The 19,428-nt window shown below is 36.1% G+C and overlaps 1 protein-coding gene across 5 annotated transcripts; it reads right to left on the reverse strand.

Moving 5' to 3' along the window:
• Positions 1-9: 9 nt before the first annotated feature.
• On the reverse strand, positions 10-18,483 carry LOC106075291 (PDZ and LIM domain protein 7-like). Of its 5 annotated transcripts, none has more exons than XM_013236257.2 (5): positions 18,326-18,483; positions 17,251-17,499; positions 2,946-3,097; positions 1,165-1,403; positions 10-249 (listed from the first exon to the last, which is right to left on the reverse strand). In XM_013236257.2, exons 2-5 carry the CDS (start codon positions 17,362-17,364, stop codon positions 140-142), a joined length of 615 nt encoding a protein of 204 aa, XP_013091711.2. In that variant the 5' UTR covers positions 17,365-17,499; positions 18,326-18,483; the 3' UTR covers positions 10-139. The 5 variants fall into 5 exon arrangements, with proteins under 5 accessions (XP_013091711.2, XP_013091714.2, XP_013091713.2 ...); XM_013236260.2 differs by having other exon boundaries at positions 18,394-18,463; XM_013236259.2 differs by having other exon boundaries at positions 17,251-17,523; positions 18,326-18,451.
• Positions 18,484-19,428: the final 945 nt, after the last annotated feature.

Raw genomic sequence — 19,428 nt, forward strand, 5'->3', positions numbered from 1 at the left:
TTTTAGATCTTTCTTGGCAGTCTAATATCTTGGAACAAAAAAAAAAGACTATCTTTCTGATTTCATCTATCTATTAACCATGCTGCAAGATCTACAAGCTGGAAGGAAGAAAAAAAAAAGTAAGGCTAGATAACTCCTTTTACTGCTCTCCATAACTTTTCTGGATTGTGTTCCCCTGTGCCACTAAATAGTCAGATCTCTCGGTCTTCTTTCTGTCAAAGATCGATGACGGTTTCGCCTGCGCTGGCGCTGTAATAAAACAATAAAGTGCTGGTTAATTTAATAATAATAATAATCTTTATTGTCCGTAAGGAGATTTGTCTTACAATTTGTGCATTACATTAAACAAAACATTATAACTATAAAAAAACAAAATGTACATTTACACCTGATTCACTCATAATTTACATGTGAAAAATTTCTATCAGATTGTTTCTATTTAATGATTTGATTGCCAGTGGAACAAAAGAGTGTCTGTGTCTGTTTGTCTTTGCTATCGGTGTCTTGTATCTCTTTTGTGATGGTAAAATCACAAAATCCTGACCCAAAGGGTGATTTTGTATTTGTAGAATCTTTTTAGCTTTTTTTATGGATGTTTGTCTCAAACAGCTGCCCAAATGGGTTTTGGTTTTTGCCAATTCCTTTACCAGCAGCATTTAGGATTATATGAAGTTTATTTTTATTGTTAATGCTCAGATTGCCTTACCAGGCAATGATATTGAAACTTAAAATATTGCAGATATGAGCGTGATAAAACATTGCCAAGGCCTTTTCTCTAACATTTGCTGCGCTATTTTGCTGTTATAATCAGTATTTGCAGTAAAATTTAGTTTATAGTTTAGTATAGCGCCAAGGTATTTAAAAGTTTGCACTATTTCAATAGTCAATCCAGCTACAGAAACAATATCATTTTCCTTCTTTTCCCTACCAAAATCGATTATCATTTCTTTCTTGTTTTTTTTTTTTTGAGTAAATAGGCTTTTAATACAACGTGTAATAAAGAAAGGGAAAAGAAAAGACACCATATTTCTATGACCAACATACACAGGCTCTATGCCCAATGTTATCTGATAGTTAAGTATATTTATGTGATAACAGTGTTTGGTATCACATATAAAACATTAACGTCGATATCTATTGATTAATATGTATAACTATTTTCACCTTGTTGCGAATACACTGGTGCCATATTCTGCGCTGGCTGTTGTGCCACAGCTGGGGGCAAGGGTTCAGATCCCAGCTGAGCCTCCAGGATCTTGTAAGTTTTTGGTGTAACATTTCTAAACTTCGTTCCCTCGTTCATGTGTGGGTTGATGCTTCCTTCGTCCAGTTCCACTCTCTTGTCAGTCTGACCCACGCCACATGCAGCCTTCACCTTGGGATCCGACGTATTGACCATGCCTCTAAAAATATTTTTTTTTAAAGTAGAAAACTTTTTTTTTATAAAATCAAAATTTTTGCATGTCACTCTAACAAAACGTGTTTTTTTTAAAGCCTATCTTTTATCATTTGAGTTCTCTTTTTTTTAACTACCTATACCTATAATCCCCTCCATTCAAGTCACAACTTCATGGAACCTTCAGAAACCTGGACCCAGGAACCTGGAAAGCTGATCTTAAAAACGGCTCTAAAAATTTTCCTAGAAATTTAACAGTTGATGTAGGCCTATATCGCTGCGAAAAGAATCGCGAAAACTCTAGTTTGACCGTTAGCATTTTTCAAGTAAAAAAAATTAATTAATTTAAATTTGGCTAGAGATCCATAACTAGGTTTCTAGGTCTAGATCCAACATCGGTTTTGAAAGGATTATAGCTTTCGGGAATTTCCGAATGTAAGGCTTTATTGATTCAAGAGTTTAGTAAATAAATGTTCAGGAAAATTGTGCGCATCGTCTTATAAATCTAGACTAGGCCTACTCTATATCTAAAAGCTTATCATTGTACTATTATAAAATGTAGTAGATCTATACATTCACTTAATCAGGATTCTTCCTAGGGGAGAAGGGGGAGGGGGGATACGAAAAAGTTCCATTGTTTAGGCTACTAATCTAAAATTCGTTAATTTTTAAGAGAAAAACAATCGCTCTATAAGCTGCATAAGGAGGTATTGTCTTTTTTTTTTAATTTGTTTTTCTTGTCTTTTAAACGAAATGCTTTAGAAACTCTTCATTGTCAAAGCTTAGATGTTATGAGCATGCTACAAGAGGGACCCCTAGAACTGGAACAGACACAAAATAGAGCAGTGAGATTCATAACAAACTCACATTTGACTAGAGTAACACCATTAGTAGGGCTAGTACAGAATAATCTTCAATTCTAAAAAGAGTGCATGAAACGTATATGACAAATGGGAAAACAAAAGAGATTGAAACTAGCGAAAAAACTATTTTGTGGTAACAGACAACGCCAACGATATCCTTTCACTTCAAAACTAAATAGGCCTACTGTCCGATCAAGACATTGTACCAAGTGACTAATTTCAAAGACAAAGTCTATGTGGAAGTGCCTATCAAAACATTGGACCCATGTCACTAGGCCTTTTGTTAAACACAAGACCTATGTAGAAGTGCCTGATCCGGAAACCACCCCTCTCCAAAGTTATAACCTAGAAATCTTATCCTATATATAATAAACGTTACTTCCAAAATTTAAAAAAAAAAAAAAGATAATTGCGTCCTACGAATTCATGTGTCAATCTAGTCATGCATGTTATTCCTGGCTGATTCAGGCAACCTATTCCATTCGCTATTGACACTAGGGAAGAAGAAGCACTTGTAGAATATATAGATCTATGTGCCTATCCCTTGCATTTTATTTAACACGTTTACGGTTTAAGTTTGACTTTTAATTCCTTAATTACATTGTGTACATTGTAGTTGCATAAGACTCGAGAGTTTTGTTGAAAAAAAAAGTAAACTCTTTTTTCGGTTTCAGCTTTAGGCCTACCTTGCTACACAAAGGTCCACCTCATTTCCGGCCCTAATTAACTCATTCTTAGCTTGTTGGTGTGTCCAACCCGCCACGCTCGTCCCACAGATCTGGAGTACGGCATCCCCGTTCTGTAAGCCCGCCTTTCCAGCTATACCTTTGGGAGACACCTGTGAAGACATATATATGGAAACACAAGGTTAAACTATTGACACATATAACGATCTAGTGAAAGCCCAAAAATAAAAATAAAAAAAAGTCAAGACCGAAAGTTTAAAAAAAAAAGGATTTTGTTTTTTAATTATTAGATTTTTAATGAAAATGTAAAGGAAAAAAAAAACTCTTATGCTTTCACTTCCCCCAGAGTAGGCCTACAGTTACATATTTAAGCTATATAAATCTCTGCAATTCAAAACACTCGGAGGACTAGATTATTAGTCCTTGGGTTGGCCGGGGGGGGGGGAGGTAATTTAATCTATATTCATATAGGTAATCTGACTGAAAGTCCGCTTAATTCGAAACCGAAAACAGGATATTTTTAGGAATAAAAAAGAAGAAAAAGAAAGTACAGTGAGTAAATGTATGTAGTTAGAATTACAGTAGGGTTTTCGTACCAGACAGACAGAGTGAGTTGATATAAGCCTTGTACCAGACAGACAGACAGAGTGAGTTGATATAAGCCTTGTACCAGACAGACAGACAGAGTGAGTTGATATAAGCCTTGTACCAGACAGACAGAGTTGATATAAGCCTTGTACCAGACAGACAGACAGAGTGAGTTGATATAAGCCTTGTACCAGACAGACAGACAGAGTGAGTTGATATAAGCTTGGTAAAAAAAAAAGTCTGTTACATTTTGTCGAAGAGAAGAAGACCTATCTTTTGCAACAAAGTTACTCCAACGCCTCAGAAACAATGTGTCCGCTGGGGTGGAGGCGGACTGTTGTTTTACGTACGTAGCACTACATCAAAGACAGCCGCCTTCTAATTTCTTTACGCCGGGTACACCCAAAAGCTAGATATTTTTAGTTCTCCACCATAGATGAAAAGTGATTTGGAATTGAATGTGATTCAGCGAACGAAAAACTTTTTTTAATGACATCTAGGCAGGCCGATGAAGGGAGTGTTGTCGAGGCTACTACCCCGGGGAATCCACAAGGGAGGGAGGGGGTGTATCAATAGAGATAACAAAATATCCGAATTTCGAAGGATCAGAAACTTTAATGTTTAGAATAACATGGTTGGCAACACTGGTTGTGGTTAAGACGTTTTCGCTTGTGGCAGCTCCGAATTTACGGCATTGTGTCAACTCCAAGGCCTTATCTTTCTCCATAAACTCAAAAATATTTGTTAAACAAAAAATGCATATTAAATGTTGTTTTTTTTTAAAAAAGGAAAATTTAATAGTAATCTTATCTTTCTTCAAAAATATAGCCTCCTATCATATACAATAATTATTATTAATACGTTGCTTTTTATTAAAGCTTTCGAAAAAGTGTAAAGGCCTCAACAAAAATAGCTAGTAGGCCTACAACTCTGGGGCCTCCACATGCTTAAATCCGGCCCTGAAACTTGGTATTAATTTTATCAAGTAAAACCTGTTTTAACAATTTATATACTTCTATATATTCATATCTACATTAGTCATATTTTCTAAAATGTTAAGTTATACAAAGCCTAAAACTTTTTAGAATATTAATGAGGTCCCATATGGCTGGACAATATCTTCTTTTTTAAAGTAACGTCTGTATTATATATAAGATACGAATATAAAAGAATGGATCGGCCTCTCTTGTGATGTGATATCCTACTAAGAACAGCTGCTGGCTGGGAAAAAAGGAGGGCTTTGTTTACTCAAACTATCCCAGCAGCCCTATGGAAATTGTCAGGGTATATGTGAGATGAGATAAAAATGTTATGGCATGGTTGCTTTACAAATCATATATTTTAATTTGGTAATTGCATAAATGCGTAACCAGGAATTTTTGTTTTTGGATGAGGGTGTGATAAAGAGGATTTTGGAGGGGGGGGGGTAAAACATTTACGTTCTTCTTTAAAAAAAAACAAAAACTATCCTTTATTTGTTATTATGAGTGAAGTAATCGATCTTTCGATAGTTATCGGCTCCATGTTGGAGGAAATGTAACTTTATGTGACTTCTGTAAATGTAGGCCTAACTAAATTATGTTTTTTCAATTGTATTTTAAATAAGGAATTATTTGTATATAATTTACATTTATCTAACAGTAATAACTTGAAGATGTTATTAGCTTCTGATTCTAGCAATAAGAGAGGAACACACACACACACACAAAAGATAAGAGACAAATTCAGAGTAGTTTAATTTGTGACGAAATAGGAGACTCAAACTCAATTTCAAGTGGGAACTTTTCGCTTAGACCTGATCGACGTCTAATCGTTTTTCCAGATTAAAAACAAATAATTAAGTGTGTTTTTTTTTCTCCTGCATTTTGCACTTTAGTTCCGGTTAGCTAACTTGCATTGAGCAAGGTTGAACTGGACGAAAGGTATTTCAGAAGTTTCTCAAACAACCAATGTCTATAGGTCAGGGATAGGATTAGAAAAAAAAAAAGGGGGGGGGGAGACAAAAATGTAGAAAGAGAACTCTTTTACTGAAGGAAATAGAACATACTCAGTATTAAGTCAGTAAGAAACGCTATTTACGGAAGAGTCACAGCACAGTGATTGAGCAGCGTTGAATTGAGACAGTATTGAATGTAACGGTAATCTCTATAAATATTAGGTCAATGGTATAGATAAATAGAAAAAAAAAATACTTTTGTTTATTTGAAAATTATATAGACAGACAATGTGGATGTAGGTGTTAGGCAGAATGTTACATACTGTGTGTTGGCCTTTTCGAGTCGTAGAACGACCAAAGAAATGAGATAAAAGCCGGGAATTAATTATGGTTAATGGGGTTATGACATCGCTGGTTCTGAAAGGGTGTAGCAAGTTTCCTAAGGGTCACAGACTCCTAATTGGTCCTCAGTTGACGCTCAAAGCATTTTCCAGTGGCACCAGAGGTAAGGTAAGGCTTCATAGTTTCCTTCTCCTATGTAGGTAGCTATATTGTAGACTACTATGAAGTAAATGTAACCTACATAGCCTATTAATATGCATAACACTAGTTGCACTCAGAATAGAACCTCAAGCGCCCTTCTCTGCTCATAAAATTATGTTGTGTTTTTCTGGGGTTCTTTGATTGTTGGTATTTCAGTTCATCTCGACGCTTATTTCCCTATGTTGTCAACTAGCTCATAAAATCTGAGATTGAAGAGTGTCTGGGTAATTAAAATATAAGATAAAAGGGAGAAGGAGATTTAAAAAAACATTAAATCTGATCGTCTCATGTGAGTGAGCCTGTCTTCACCACTTTCACTTATCCGGTCTGGTGGATCGTTGGGGCACCACTCAGGAACTGTTGACCGTCTTTTCTCCATTGTTCTCTGTCTTTTGCCTTGGCCAGAATCTCTTTCTTAAGACTGAATACAGGAGACAAGACACCACATTCGTTATCTGAACATTAGATCTACATATCTTCCCAATGTCGCCACTGTATATTTACTTACCTTTGAAGTAAAACAGTTGGCTGGCTGGAGAGAGCGAGAGAGAGAGAGAGAAAAGAAAGAGTGTGTGCTTCTTTTCATTAATATTTACATTCTACTCATCCACTCCTTGCTCTAGGCTCCCTCCACCGCCCTCTCCCCATCCATTACCTCACTTTATTCTCCTCCCACCTGCAGCACACCCCACAAGTTCAAGAACGAGAATTCATCCTTGACAACGCACAGCATCACCTTGGTTACATCTAACAAAGCGCTGCAAGAACGTAGGTAAGGGTACGTACAGAATTCATAGTTGGCTTTTCCCCCTCTCCCGCTCCGTTTTTTTCCATGCTTACTCTTTGACATTTCATTGCACAATGCATTCTTGTTCTCCCTCGTTGGCTACACTGATGCCTAAAACGTGAGCCTCATTGTGCGTTTTAGGTTTAGCCTAAAACTATAGGCTTACACACAGACTCATTACATCTAGGCTTATACACAGACTCATTACATATAGGCTTACACACAGACTCATTACATATATGCTTACACGCAGACTCATTACATATAGGCTTACACACAGACTCATTACATATATATTGGATTCCCGTTTTATTGTAATATAGATAAAAGAGCTTCAAAAACGTCTCAGGAAATTCTCAACTCTCCAAAGCTGTGTATTAAAATGTTGATATTCCTATTGAACAATGAACAGAAATAGTCCAAAAACAGTCTATTATATTGTTGTAATTTGAATACTTTAATAAACTTATCTTGTGAACTTATTGTTCATTTTAAATAGGGTGGGGAAAATTTATTTCACCTTTGCATGTACTCGGGGCTACAAATAAATGCATACAAGAAATGACGGAGAGCCTAGATAGGCACCCAAAATTGGCCTCCGCATACACTTGGATAAGACTAAAACTTTGCGAGTGGGGTATAAGACAAAGGGTGTCCCCGTCAGACTTGGCGAGTTAAAGCTTGAAGAGATGGACAAGTTCACGTTCCTTGGCAGCATCATAACAAATGATGGGTATGTCTACCATGATGTAGCGTGACGAATATGAAAGGCAGGGGCATTTTCCAAAGGCTGCAGCGTATTTGGAAAAACCAAGCCATTGGGCTCGAGAAAAAAATACACCTTCTCAACACAATCGTCATTCCAACTGCAACATATGCATGTGAGACATGGAAGTCATCTGTCAAAATTGAGAAAAGACTAAATGTGGCTCAACAAAAATGGCTGAGACGGATTTTAGGAGTCAATTACACAGATCGGGTCTCACACAATGAAATCCTATTCCGAACTGGGAGTCGAACACTTAGTGAGGTTGTGACAGAGTGTCGCGTAAGGTTTGCGGGACATGTTCTACGACAAAATGAACTAGGCATACCAAGGGTTGCGATGACACGGAGGCCAATACGAGGAAAGCGCAAACAAAGACGTCCTCGTATAACTTGGCGTCTAAGTCTGTACGAGTATAAAGAAAGGAAGAAGATGTCAATTTAGTTCTATTAATTGTTATCGTTTATATTACACCACTTTTGTATAGAGAAGTCAGTGCTACAGAATAAAGTAGTTTTATCTACACATGGACATATGCCAAATTATTATCAATTCTCGCTCTTGTCACGCCCTCATCGAGAGAGAGATTGAGAGAGAGAGAGAGCGAGAGAGAGAGAGAGAGACTATAGATCTGTTTGATGCTGTTAGTTTTGTTCTTACTTCGTACGTGTCTTTAAAAAAAAAGCAGAAATGAAAATACAATATGACGTAAGGAAAATTAAAAATAAGTTGACTTAGGAAAAAGAAAGAAAATTTGTTTTAAAAATATGGATGGTATAATAGAAAGCTTGCGTTTTTTCGCGAACTGAAGCGGTCAGTCTGCGAATCTGTCAAAACCGTGTCTTAGCAAACACCAAATAGGTAAAAGAAACGTATGTACGAAATTGTATGCGAATGCATTAGATAATTTAAGAGATATCTATAATACCATAAAATACATATATAAGATTAAAGTTGGGTAACTCTAGCATAATTTGATGCGCCAAATTCACTCTTACACTACGAGGCAAATATTGTAACTGTTTATTTAAAGACACAAATTACTTTTTTTTTAAATTATGGGTGGGAGATCAAACAGGCCTGTATTATAAATAGGTACTTGTACCAATGCTCCTTCTTCCCTAGGGCTATTAGAGCAGGGATTCTCAACCTGTGGGTAGCGACCCCCTTGGGGTCGATTGACGATTTGCCAGGGGTCGCCAAAGACCATCGAAAAAATGGATTGTTTTTGTCTATTCTTCTATTGCTGTGTGTGTTTGCGGGTAGGGGGGGGGCGGCAGAGTGGGGGATTGTAAAAAGGGGTCGCCGAGCATAAAAGGTTGAGAACCGCTGTATTAGAGCATGGAATCGGCTGCCTTAGTCAGACAGAAAAACCAATGATTTAGCAGAATATAAGTCATTGATTAACATGCATGACTAGATTGACCTAGGAACACATGTAGGACGTAATCATCTTCTTTTTTGAAGTCACGTCTGTATTTCATAGGATAAAATAAGATATTTGGTATATTTTGAGCTAGTACTTTATTCTTAATCTAAGTTTGGGAATTCAATCCATCTGTCTTGTTTCCTACACCGCTGGCAGAAAGACATTGCACATGTGAAGTGTGTGTGGTGCTAAAAGTGGACTCTAGATGTGTAAGACAGTAATACCCAGTAATACCAGCACACAGAGACCTATACAAAACGGAACGTTTACAAACTATAAGTGAGCGAGACAGAAAGTAAATGAACTGACCTAGATTTACTAAGACAGGGTTGCCAACATGACAAACGTAACCCACAACACTAGACCCGGGGTCGGCAACCTGCGGCTCGCGAGCCACATGCGGCTCTTTGAATGTGAAGCTGCGGCTCTTTAGTTCCATACGCAAATATTATTTATTTTATGGAAACATTTAAAAAAAAAAATAGTTCTGAATCATTTAACAGGGATTAGGCACCGATTCGATCTCTCAGCCATTTGTACTCGCTTTTCCCCACACCCCTCCCCCATTGTACGCGTCGTCACTGTTGTCAGTCCGTCAGAAGCTCTCGAATGACGCCGTCGTCAAATGGTTTTAATTCGTTTTGACGCAAGACGAATTGGCATCTTAACCACATGCTTTGGCTGTGACGTATAGTTTGTTGTTTCAAGTAAATGAGTTAGAAGTGAATGATATCCTCAAATGTATAAACAATCTACAAGTAATACTAATCCGGCAAAGTTTGCGGTACCACTAGAAATTGCACAAAAACGCATACCATCTACAGATGATGAGTATGTCAAAGATTGCTTCCTACGTGCATCTGAAGAAATGTTTCGTGATTTCAAAATCATTTATCACTTGCTATAGATTATTCTTGCAACATAAAGACACGGCACAAGTTGCCCATTTTGTCTTCCCAAAGTCCAAAAGAAGAACTTCTAGGATTTCTACCGCTCTCATGACAAACTAGAGGGGACGATAAAGCGAAAGCTAAGCGAAAATACCTTGAAGACAATAAGATCGATTTAGATAAAATCATTTAAATAGCAACTGATAGAGCCAGAAGTATGACAGGAAAAAAGGGCAAACAACGATTCGTCGGAGCAAAATAAACCAAGAAATTCTTACGTTTCACTGAATAATGCACCAAGAAGTACTGTGAGCCCAAACAAATTCCGACCGAACTAGGTGAAGTCATGAATTTGGTAATAAAGATTGTTAACAGCATCTTGTAAAAAGCACTCTATCACTTAAAGGAAATAGAGACTCAGTAATCCGACCTCCTTCTTCCCCAAAAAGTGCAATGATTTTCCAAAGGTAGGGTGACGAAACGTTTAGCTTTGTGCTTGAATGAAATAAATACATTTTTGGTATAAGAATTGGTTTGTTTTGAAGGACAATTAATTCTTTTTGCCGAAGATAATCAGAGCGGTCAATTATTTCATTTTTGAATGTCTAAAGCAGCATTGCGATAAAATCCGCGCCACTTTCGACACAAATTACTTCAGCACGGTTATAACAAAAAAATCAAAAATGAGTTTCTTGATAGATTTGAGCAGCTCAAAACCTACAAAACTATTCTAGTATTCCTAGTACACCTTCTCAACACAAATAGAAACGAAATCCACATTGATCCATTTGGAACTGATACTGGATCTCTAGAAATGCAATTGATCGATTTAAAAAGTAAAGCTTTGTGGGGTGGAAAATTTACAGAGTTGAAAAGCAAGTTGGAAGTGTTGGAGGTCCAGAAATATATGTACGTAATGCAACAAAAGTGGACAGCTTTCTAAGGAATGCCACGAGTTAATTCGGCACATGGAATAATCTTCCAGATTGCTATAGTGAGGTGAAAAAGTTGGCATTTGGAGTGCTGACTATCTTCAGATTGACATATTCGTGCAAGCCTTTGTTCTCTTGCATGACTATAATTAAAAGTAAAGTAAGAAGCCCACTAACAAAAGAAAATTTAGAGTCGTGTTTGAAACTAAAAGCAACAAGTTATGAGCCAAAATGTATCCAAACCTAAGCCATCGCTCCCATTGAATTTGTTTCCTCAATTGTTTGTTATTGGAGTACATGTTAGTGTTGCAAGTAAATGTCTAACTTATTTAGTTGTTACCGAATTAAAAAATAATTATCTAATAATACCATATATGTCACCGTATGATTTTATAAATGTCACTGGGTTATTTTATATGTTATGAATGTGGCTGTGGTTATCAATGTAGGCGTGGTGGTGACATTGGGTTCTTGTTACAAATCACTGAATAATGAAATGACGCTGGGTGTAGCAGATACAATAAGTTTAATATAACACCACATAGTGAATACACCATACAATTCGACCCAGGAATGGTCAGTATTAATCCAACAGTAATATATGAATATCACAACTTAGTACTTATTCTATAACCAACTACTTTAAACATCTAACTCTACTGCTTATATCTTAAGTGACTCAATACAAGTGCTTGCTACAAGATCTCTATGTGGACTGACTGCCTTTAACTCCCTGGTTCACCTAAGGTCAAAAGTGTTCACCTTAGTGCAACATGGGTTGTGAATAAGATTCACAATATGGAATTAACATACACAATACAGAATTAGGGTTTCTACTCTATGGCACCAACTTTGAGGTGGTGACAATATATATCTTATCTAATTTGTTGTGATAAACACTACTTACATGAATTAGTTTTTTTTTTTTTTTTACATTTTAAAAAATTCATTGTGTGAGATTTATAGCTGGCAAGAAAAAACTTTGTGGCTCTTTAAAAACTTCGAAATTGTGTAAATTGTCATTTTTGGCTCTTCCAACTCAAAAGGTTGCCGACCCCTGCACTAGACTGAGAATAGAGCGAAAGTGTTAGGGGGAAAAAAAGTAGAGCGATACAGAAAATGAAAATATATGCGAGATTTTTTTCAGAGAGAGAGAGAGACAGAGACAGAGAGGGAGAGAAAGAGAGAGAGAGAGAGAGGGAGAGAAAGAGAGAGAGAGAGACAGAGAGGGAGAGAAAGAGAGAGAGAGAGATGACTGAGAGCAGGGGAATAATGAATTCCTTCTATGTAAAAAAAAAATCAGTTTGAAAATGTTTTCAGGATGTTGCCTGTTATTGTTGACATGAGATTCCCAACATACAGTGAGAGATGTTAACAGTGAGTCTCATTGGACATACATGTTTTGATGAGTAGAAAACAGCTTAAACTTTCAATACAAACATAATTTTTTCAGAAAAAAAGTAGAAGGATTCCTTATCGTGTCTTTTTAGAACTATTTCAACTTAATTTAGATTGAATTAGAATTTATAATAGTCCAAATCTAAGTTGTTGCTTTTTTCCACCATTAAAGCAGGACTGGAGCATCGTTAGCATTTTATTTTCTTCATCATCATTCTCTTTATCTAACTCAAACTTTACACACACTCAAAGCCTCCCTCCCCCCACTCTTAAAAAAAAAAGCCAAAAATTATTGCTAATTGCAACAAATGAGTTCCAATCTCTTTGATATATATCAGATGACAAAACATTTGGCATTGTGATAATTAGAACTGTTTTTCTCTTGTTTTTCTTCCCCTTCTCCCAGAATGTTCAGATTTTGGCGAGCCTAACGCACAACACGCAGTGACAATTTCTATTTTCAAATACATTGTTTTCATCAATAAAATTTAGCGATTACCTTGTCGGACAAAATTCTTTTCATAAGTAGACAAGCAAATATTTTTAAAAATCTTTTTTTTTAAACAAAGCTTAACTTAGGTAAGAACTCCGCACTAATAACTATATCACTCAAGAATGTAGAAGCTATTTCCTTTATTAGATATCAAACAAGATAATTAATAACCAAAAATAACGCGTACAATCATTTAAGGGGACAAAACCCGACATATTTAGCCATATCTGTGCATAGTGAAGGATTAATTTCCCTTGTTGGTATCAAACAAAATAATTAATAACTATAATATTAATTAACTCATATGTTTTATTATCTGATGGCTAACAATTTTTATAAATAGATATGTCTGTGTGTGTTCTTCAATGGGTGAAAGTGAAAAGAATTCAGAACTATTCTAATGCATGAAGTTCAAAAGACTAAAAAAGTATATTTCAAATAAATCTTATACATTGTAGAAGTTCTTCAACTGCACTTTCGATATCGCTAATTGAAGAGAATCAAAGACTTGAACTGGTTATAAAGCCGAATCTTACACTCTACTTAACTTCTGAGTCATGTGTTTACATCTGTCACTGTCTGTCACAGTGTGTAGGCGAGTAGGCCTATATGTGTTTAGAGGGTAATCGTTATGTAAATGTATGTATGTATGTGTTGATATTTTTCTAATACATGTTGTGTAGTCCTATCTGTTCAACTTAAAAAGCACTCTTATGGGATTGGGACTTATAGTCGTAACCTATAGGCCTATTAGGTTCAAAAGTAAACACACAGGCGTCACTAGTCTCATTTTTTTAAAAATACTTTGTATACTTGAAGAGACGCTAATATTAGCTTTTCTTTCAACAACTTTGGCTTCGAGTCCTAGTTCTGGGCTTTATCAATATTTGTAAACATTCCATTTGAGTCTAATATGTACGAAAGTATCAGCTTCAAACAACGTAGAAGAAACTGAAAAGCTTTTTTTTTTATCTAGAAGTGTAGCTAGTAATCTTATCATATCAAGAAAAACAAGATAATAAGGGAGTTGTAGGCGGCACCTGTTTAGCATTCGTACTCACACATTACGATACACACAAACTTATATCTAGAGTGCTTATAAAATTGCGGATTATCAGGAAGTGACTTTTTATATATAACTGTTGGCATTTAATCAAACACGGTATTAAATAAAGAAAAAAGTCCACATATGAAGGCATAGAAAAAAACAACACTCGTTTGGCCATATATATTTTACATTGAACTACACTTCCTTAATGTAAAGGCATATATATTTACATATTTAAAAAATAAAGATGCACAGGTCACGTGTAAATTTTAATGCAAACATACATCATGTAATAATTTTTTTAAATTATAATTTCAATTTTTGATGCCATGGCACATAGGCCTAATTATTAGCTTTAACAATAAAACGCATACGTGCAATATTTAGAAATCTATAGCACTTCTACGAAGCAGCAAATAAATTAAAAAAAAAAACAAGGTTACAAACACAAACTCTAAATCGGCCCCCGAAGTGGTCCAACCAGGTAGGTAAAAAGGCAGGTTTCAATATTTCAGAAACAATATCAGAATGAAATTCTATCAAAAGGAAATGACAGAGAAAAATGAAGAAAGAAGGTTGACAGATCTTGTATGGTGTCCCAACGGTCCAGCAGACCAAGGGATGGGTGAAAGTGAAAGAGAAGTTCGATGTGAAACTGGCCTAGCTAATGTCATATAATGATTATCTAATTGTTCTGTAAGGGGTCAATCTCTTATTCAAAGCCTCAAGAAAAAACAACATTTTCGTAAAACTAAACTTCCTTTACTCCAGTGCACTCTTACTAAATAGCCTCCCGTGTTTGTTACTATTATAGTGAATAGTTGTAAAAATGGCGTATTTTTATGAAAAAAACAACTGCTTGCATAGTTGATTTTAAAAATTAAATTTATTTTTCGCTTTCAGAAAAGAAAAATAGTAGCCGCTGCATCAGAACTTTGAATGGCCTAAAATATCATGATGTTGGATTTTCAATATTTTTTCTAGTTTACAAGATCTAAACGGGACGGACGGGCGGACAGACAGACCACACAAAACTGATAGCGTCTATTCCTCTTTCGGGGACCGCTTAAAAAAAAGCTAAAATATTGTTAAACTACTCCTTGAAATTGTGCCACATAAAAGATTCTCAGTACCTAAGATCATATATTTTTTCTTACACCGTTCATGCAACACTGTATGAACAATTTACCAAGCACGATTAAGTTGTACGAAGCATACACACCACGACATGCGTAATTAAAGGAACAGGACTAAATTATTTAGATTACTGGCGAAATGAAATGTTATTCCAAGAAACTGATAATATTAATAAAATACTTTAAAGCAACAGTTCACACTTTGAAGCAGCACTAGCCATTCTATACTGTATGCCTAGGCAAAGTAGGAAATGGAGAATGAATGTTTCCTAACAGTTGTTAGTCAATTTGTCCAAAGGAAAGGAAACACTAAACGCCCAGATATTTCAATTCGTCTGGCATTTCCCTTCTAAAACGAAGTTTAACTTTTTACCGTAACCACAGTTTAAGATGATTAAAGTAAGACATTTTTAAGTCTCAATTGCAGCAACAGACAATACAACCAATGGTAAATAAAAGAAATTAAAAATGCATACATAAATACGCTAAGAAATTTAACATTTTGGAAGATGTAGAGCCTAGAGACTACAAGACCTTGATCATTTTGGGGAACATAGACTTAATAGTGCAAAAGCAAATTCTGCGGACAAAAACTGAGAATAGTTTGTACACGCCCTTTAAGTAAATAATCTAAATGACTTTCGGAGATACATGGCATGTATGGGGACCATGTTGTGTTACTGTTAGGACACTTAGATATGTATGGTCTAGACTTACATTACATCAAAGGTATGTACGACCTAACTCTACAGCGCAGTCTAAACATCGAAATAGGGTGCCTGTCTATGACCCAGAATATTTATGGCGTAGACCTGTAGAAAACTTAACAGTAAAATATGGTATCGTTGACTAATCGAGAAGTAATGAGAATAAACTTGTTACAAAAAAAGAAATATATCAAATTCAAAATAAAATTCAACGTGTTCTAAAATCTTTTCGATAGGCCTACTTCAGTGACTTGAATAGAATTTTTTATTTTAAATGGTCTTCTAGATCGTTAGAAGGTTTAAGATTATCACGTGACGATTTTGTGTTAATATGTCATTGAAAAGAAGAAAGGATGAGAGAGATGGTCTAGACTTGCTCATTCTGTCAGAGTAATTATGACACAATTTGTTGAATCTATTTTTAGATACACACACTGGTGCCCTGTAAAGAGTAATGTGTACAATTACACACAAGGGTCTACATACATGCATATGAGCTGAGGTCAAACATGTTGATGTAGAATGCCACCCCCCCCCCCTTTGGTCATTACAGCGTCATATATGACGGACGCTGACACTTCATTGCCTTCATTCAAAGTGTTGAAGAAAGGGAAATAATGTCAATTGTGTTTACCGACTGGCTCTTGAAAAAATAATTGCTCATTTAACAATGTAAAAAAAAAAAAAAAAAGAAACGACAAGATGCGTTACTGCCAGGAGCTGTAGAGAGTAGTATATATTTACCTTCTAAACATTAGATTACGGCGGCTGAGTGGTAAAGTGATTGTCAGACGAAGCCCTAGTCCCTGGTTCGAATCCTGGTGAAAACTAGGATTTTTATTTTCGAGATCTCTAGGGCGCCTCCAAGTCCACCCAGCTCTAATGGGTACCTGACATTCGTTGGGGATAAGTAAAGGCGTTTGGTCGTTGTGCTGGCCACATGGCACCCTCGTTAACCGTGGGCAACAGAAACTGATGACCTTTACATATCTGCCCTATAGACCACGTGGTCTGAAGAGAATACTTTACTTAAACATTAGAGATGTCCCATGTCTTTGTTGTTGTTTGTAAGTAAAAACTAGTAAAAATATAATATATAAAAAAATAATCTTTAATAATCTAATAAACTTTATGTTCAACTTATGTAATCTAGTAAACATTGCAATCATATTTAAATGATATTTTAATCTTTATTACTTGATCGAGTCTGAACTTTGCTTGGGGGGTGGCCATATGCAAAGGAAATATTAATTCCCTTAATACGTTTTGGCACGTTTTTTCTTCCACTTCCCATTAAAGGATCAAGTTGAAATTGTGCATAATTATTCATATTAAATACATTCCATACACGAATCAATCCAAAAATTAACCAATTAATTAATTATTTGGTACTCATTAGTTAATTTTTTTATTTGGCAGAAATGGAGCAAAACCCTATAATTTTTAGATACATGATAGTAACTAGTGGTTGTTTCCCTTAGATAAGCTTTGTTATTAAAAACTATTCTTTTTTTTTTCAATTGCTTTCTATCGTATTTTGCTCTTATGTTTACTTGAGGTTCTTAGTCAAGAGCGAGCATCATGGTTTTCGAAAACTCCTTTGAAAAACAACAGCAAGCGTACAAGAAGAAAAACAAACTGTCTCAACTTACGTTGACAATGAACAAAGGTAGTCCAAAGTCTCGTCCACCCTGAAGGCGAAACCCCCACGGGGTTGCAGTGTCGTGCCTCCTTAGCCGGATTAGGTCGGAAGATCCAGAAGCCATGTTTAATGTTTACAATAGTATGGCACCCAACAGAAACTGATTTCTTAACGAGTTCACTGCTGAATTATATTTGCAAAGCGAGACTTTGATGTACAGTTAAGTGTCGTACGGTGTATTTACAGAGTTTGTGTATCTCTAGGTAAAGAAAATATGTTCCAACTAAAATGAGTGTTCGCTTAGGTTCATATATAATTATAAAGGTGCATAAGATGCATGCAAAAAGAAAAGGGGGGGGGTAGAATAATGAATAAAGAAAAAAAAGACTGGAGACTAAGAAATAGAGAGAGACTGAAGACTTAGGAATAGAGAGAGACTGGAGACTAAGGAATAGAGAGAGACTGGAGACTAAGGAATAGAGAGAGACTGGAGACTAAGGAATAGAGAGACTGGAGACTAAGGAATAGAGAGAGACTGGAGACTAAGGAATAGAGAGAGAGAGACTGGAGACTAAGGAATAAAGAGAGACTGGAGACTAAGGAATAGAGGGGGCTGGAGACTAAGGAATAGAGAGAGACTGGAGACTAAGGAATAGAGAGAGACTGGAGACTAAGGAATAGAGAGAGACTGGAGACTAAGGAATAGAGAGAGACTGGAGGCTAAGGAATAGAGAGAGACTGGAGACTAAGGAATAGAGAAAGAGAGAGACTGGAGACTAAGGAATAGAGAGAGAGATACTGGAGACTAAGGAATAGAGAGAGAGAGAGAGACTGGAGACTAAGGAATAGAGAGAGAAAGAGAGACTGGAGACTAAGGAATAGAGTGAGACTGGAGACTAAGGAATGGAGAGAGAGAGAGAGACTGAAGACTAAGGAATAGAGAAAGAGAGACTGTACACTAGTAGGCGCCTATTTAAATATTCATCTAGATACAACACAGAACTCTTCTATAGCACAAGCAATAACAATAAAACATTAGAGAACTTTTAAGAATTCAATTGAAACGCAGGAAAAAAAATCCTCACTGAAAAATTAAAGAAAAATTAAGCCAATTTTTTAACAACTCATCAAACGTGTAAACTGGAAAGATTACTATGACTTCATTGAAACAGCCTGCATTTCGTATGTGTACAGAAGGGCGAGCTATTTGGTGGCGCATACAGGTAGCTCCTCCCCCCCCCCCGTCCCTTCTCACATTCTTAAAGCTGGGGTAACAGGTGAACCCAGTTACCTACACCTAGCTCTGCTACTTGCCTGGCTGCTTCAGAAGTACGTGCTACGGTGGAGGGACTAAGGTGGTTGGGGTACATTGAAAGTCAGAGGGTGTAAAAGCACATACTGTGTTCTATCGTGCATCTGCAGATGTCTTTTTTTTTTCTTCCGCGCGTGTTTATTTTGACGTGTGACAGAATTTGGTTTCAGTCAGAAATGCTTAACCACGCAACTCAGTAAATAAGAAAGTTGAACGCACGTGGGATAAATAGAATTAGAAAATAAAAATAACAAGCTTTACAAAGACAGTTTGTGTGGAAACACAAACTCAAAATCGGCCCCCGAAGTGGTCCACCCAGGCAGGTAAAAAGGCAGGTATCAATATTTTCAGAAACAATATCAGAATGAAATTCTATCAAAGGCAAATGACGAGAAGAATGGAGAAAGAAGGTTGACAGATCTTGTGTGGTGCCCCAACGGTACAGCAGACCATGGGATATGTGAAGGTGAATGTGAAGTTAGATGGGAACCTGGCCTAATTTTAACTGATGTCTTTTAATGATTATCTAATTGGTCAAACCGTCTAATTGTCAAAAAGGTCAATCTTTCATTCACAGCCTCAAGAAAAAAAAAACATTTCCGAAAAAAAAAAAATACCTTCACTTTGTGCTTCATGGCCGTTCGGAAGCTCACTCGATAATATGAAAAACTACTTATTAATTGTTGTCTTACATTATGTTCCACTTATATGCATACTAAATATATTTTTTCTCTTTAAAAATAAAAATAAACATTTTTATGTGTCAATGTAGTAGTTAGTATGACAGAACTTATGTAACTTTGTAATACAATTGTAAAAAAAAATTTTGACAAAAAATCTAAAACAGGTTGCATAAATGTGTTAAAAATATGATTA

This window comes from Biomphalaria glabrata, chromosome 13, assembly GCF_947242115.1.
Source record: "Biomphalaria glabrata chromosome 13, xgBioGlab47.1, whole genome shotgun sequence".
Lineage (NCBI taxonomy): Eukaryota > Metazoa > Mollusca > Gastropoda > Planorbidae > Biomphalaria > Biomphalaria glabrata.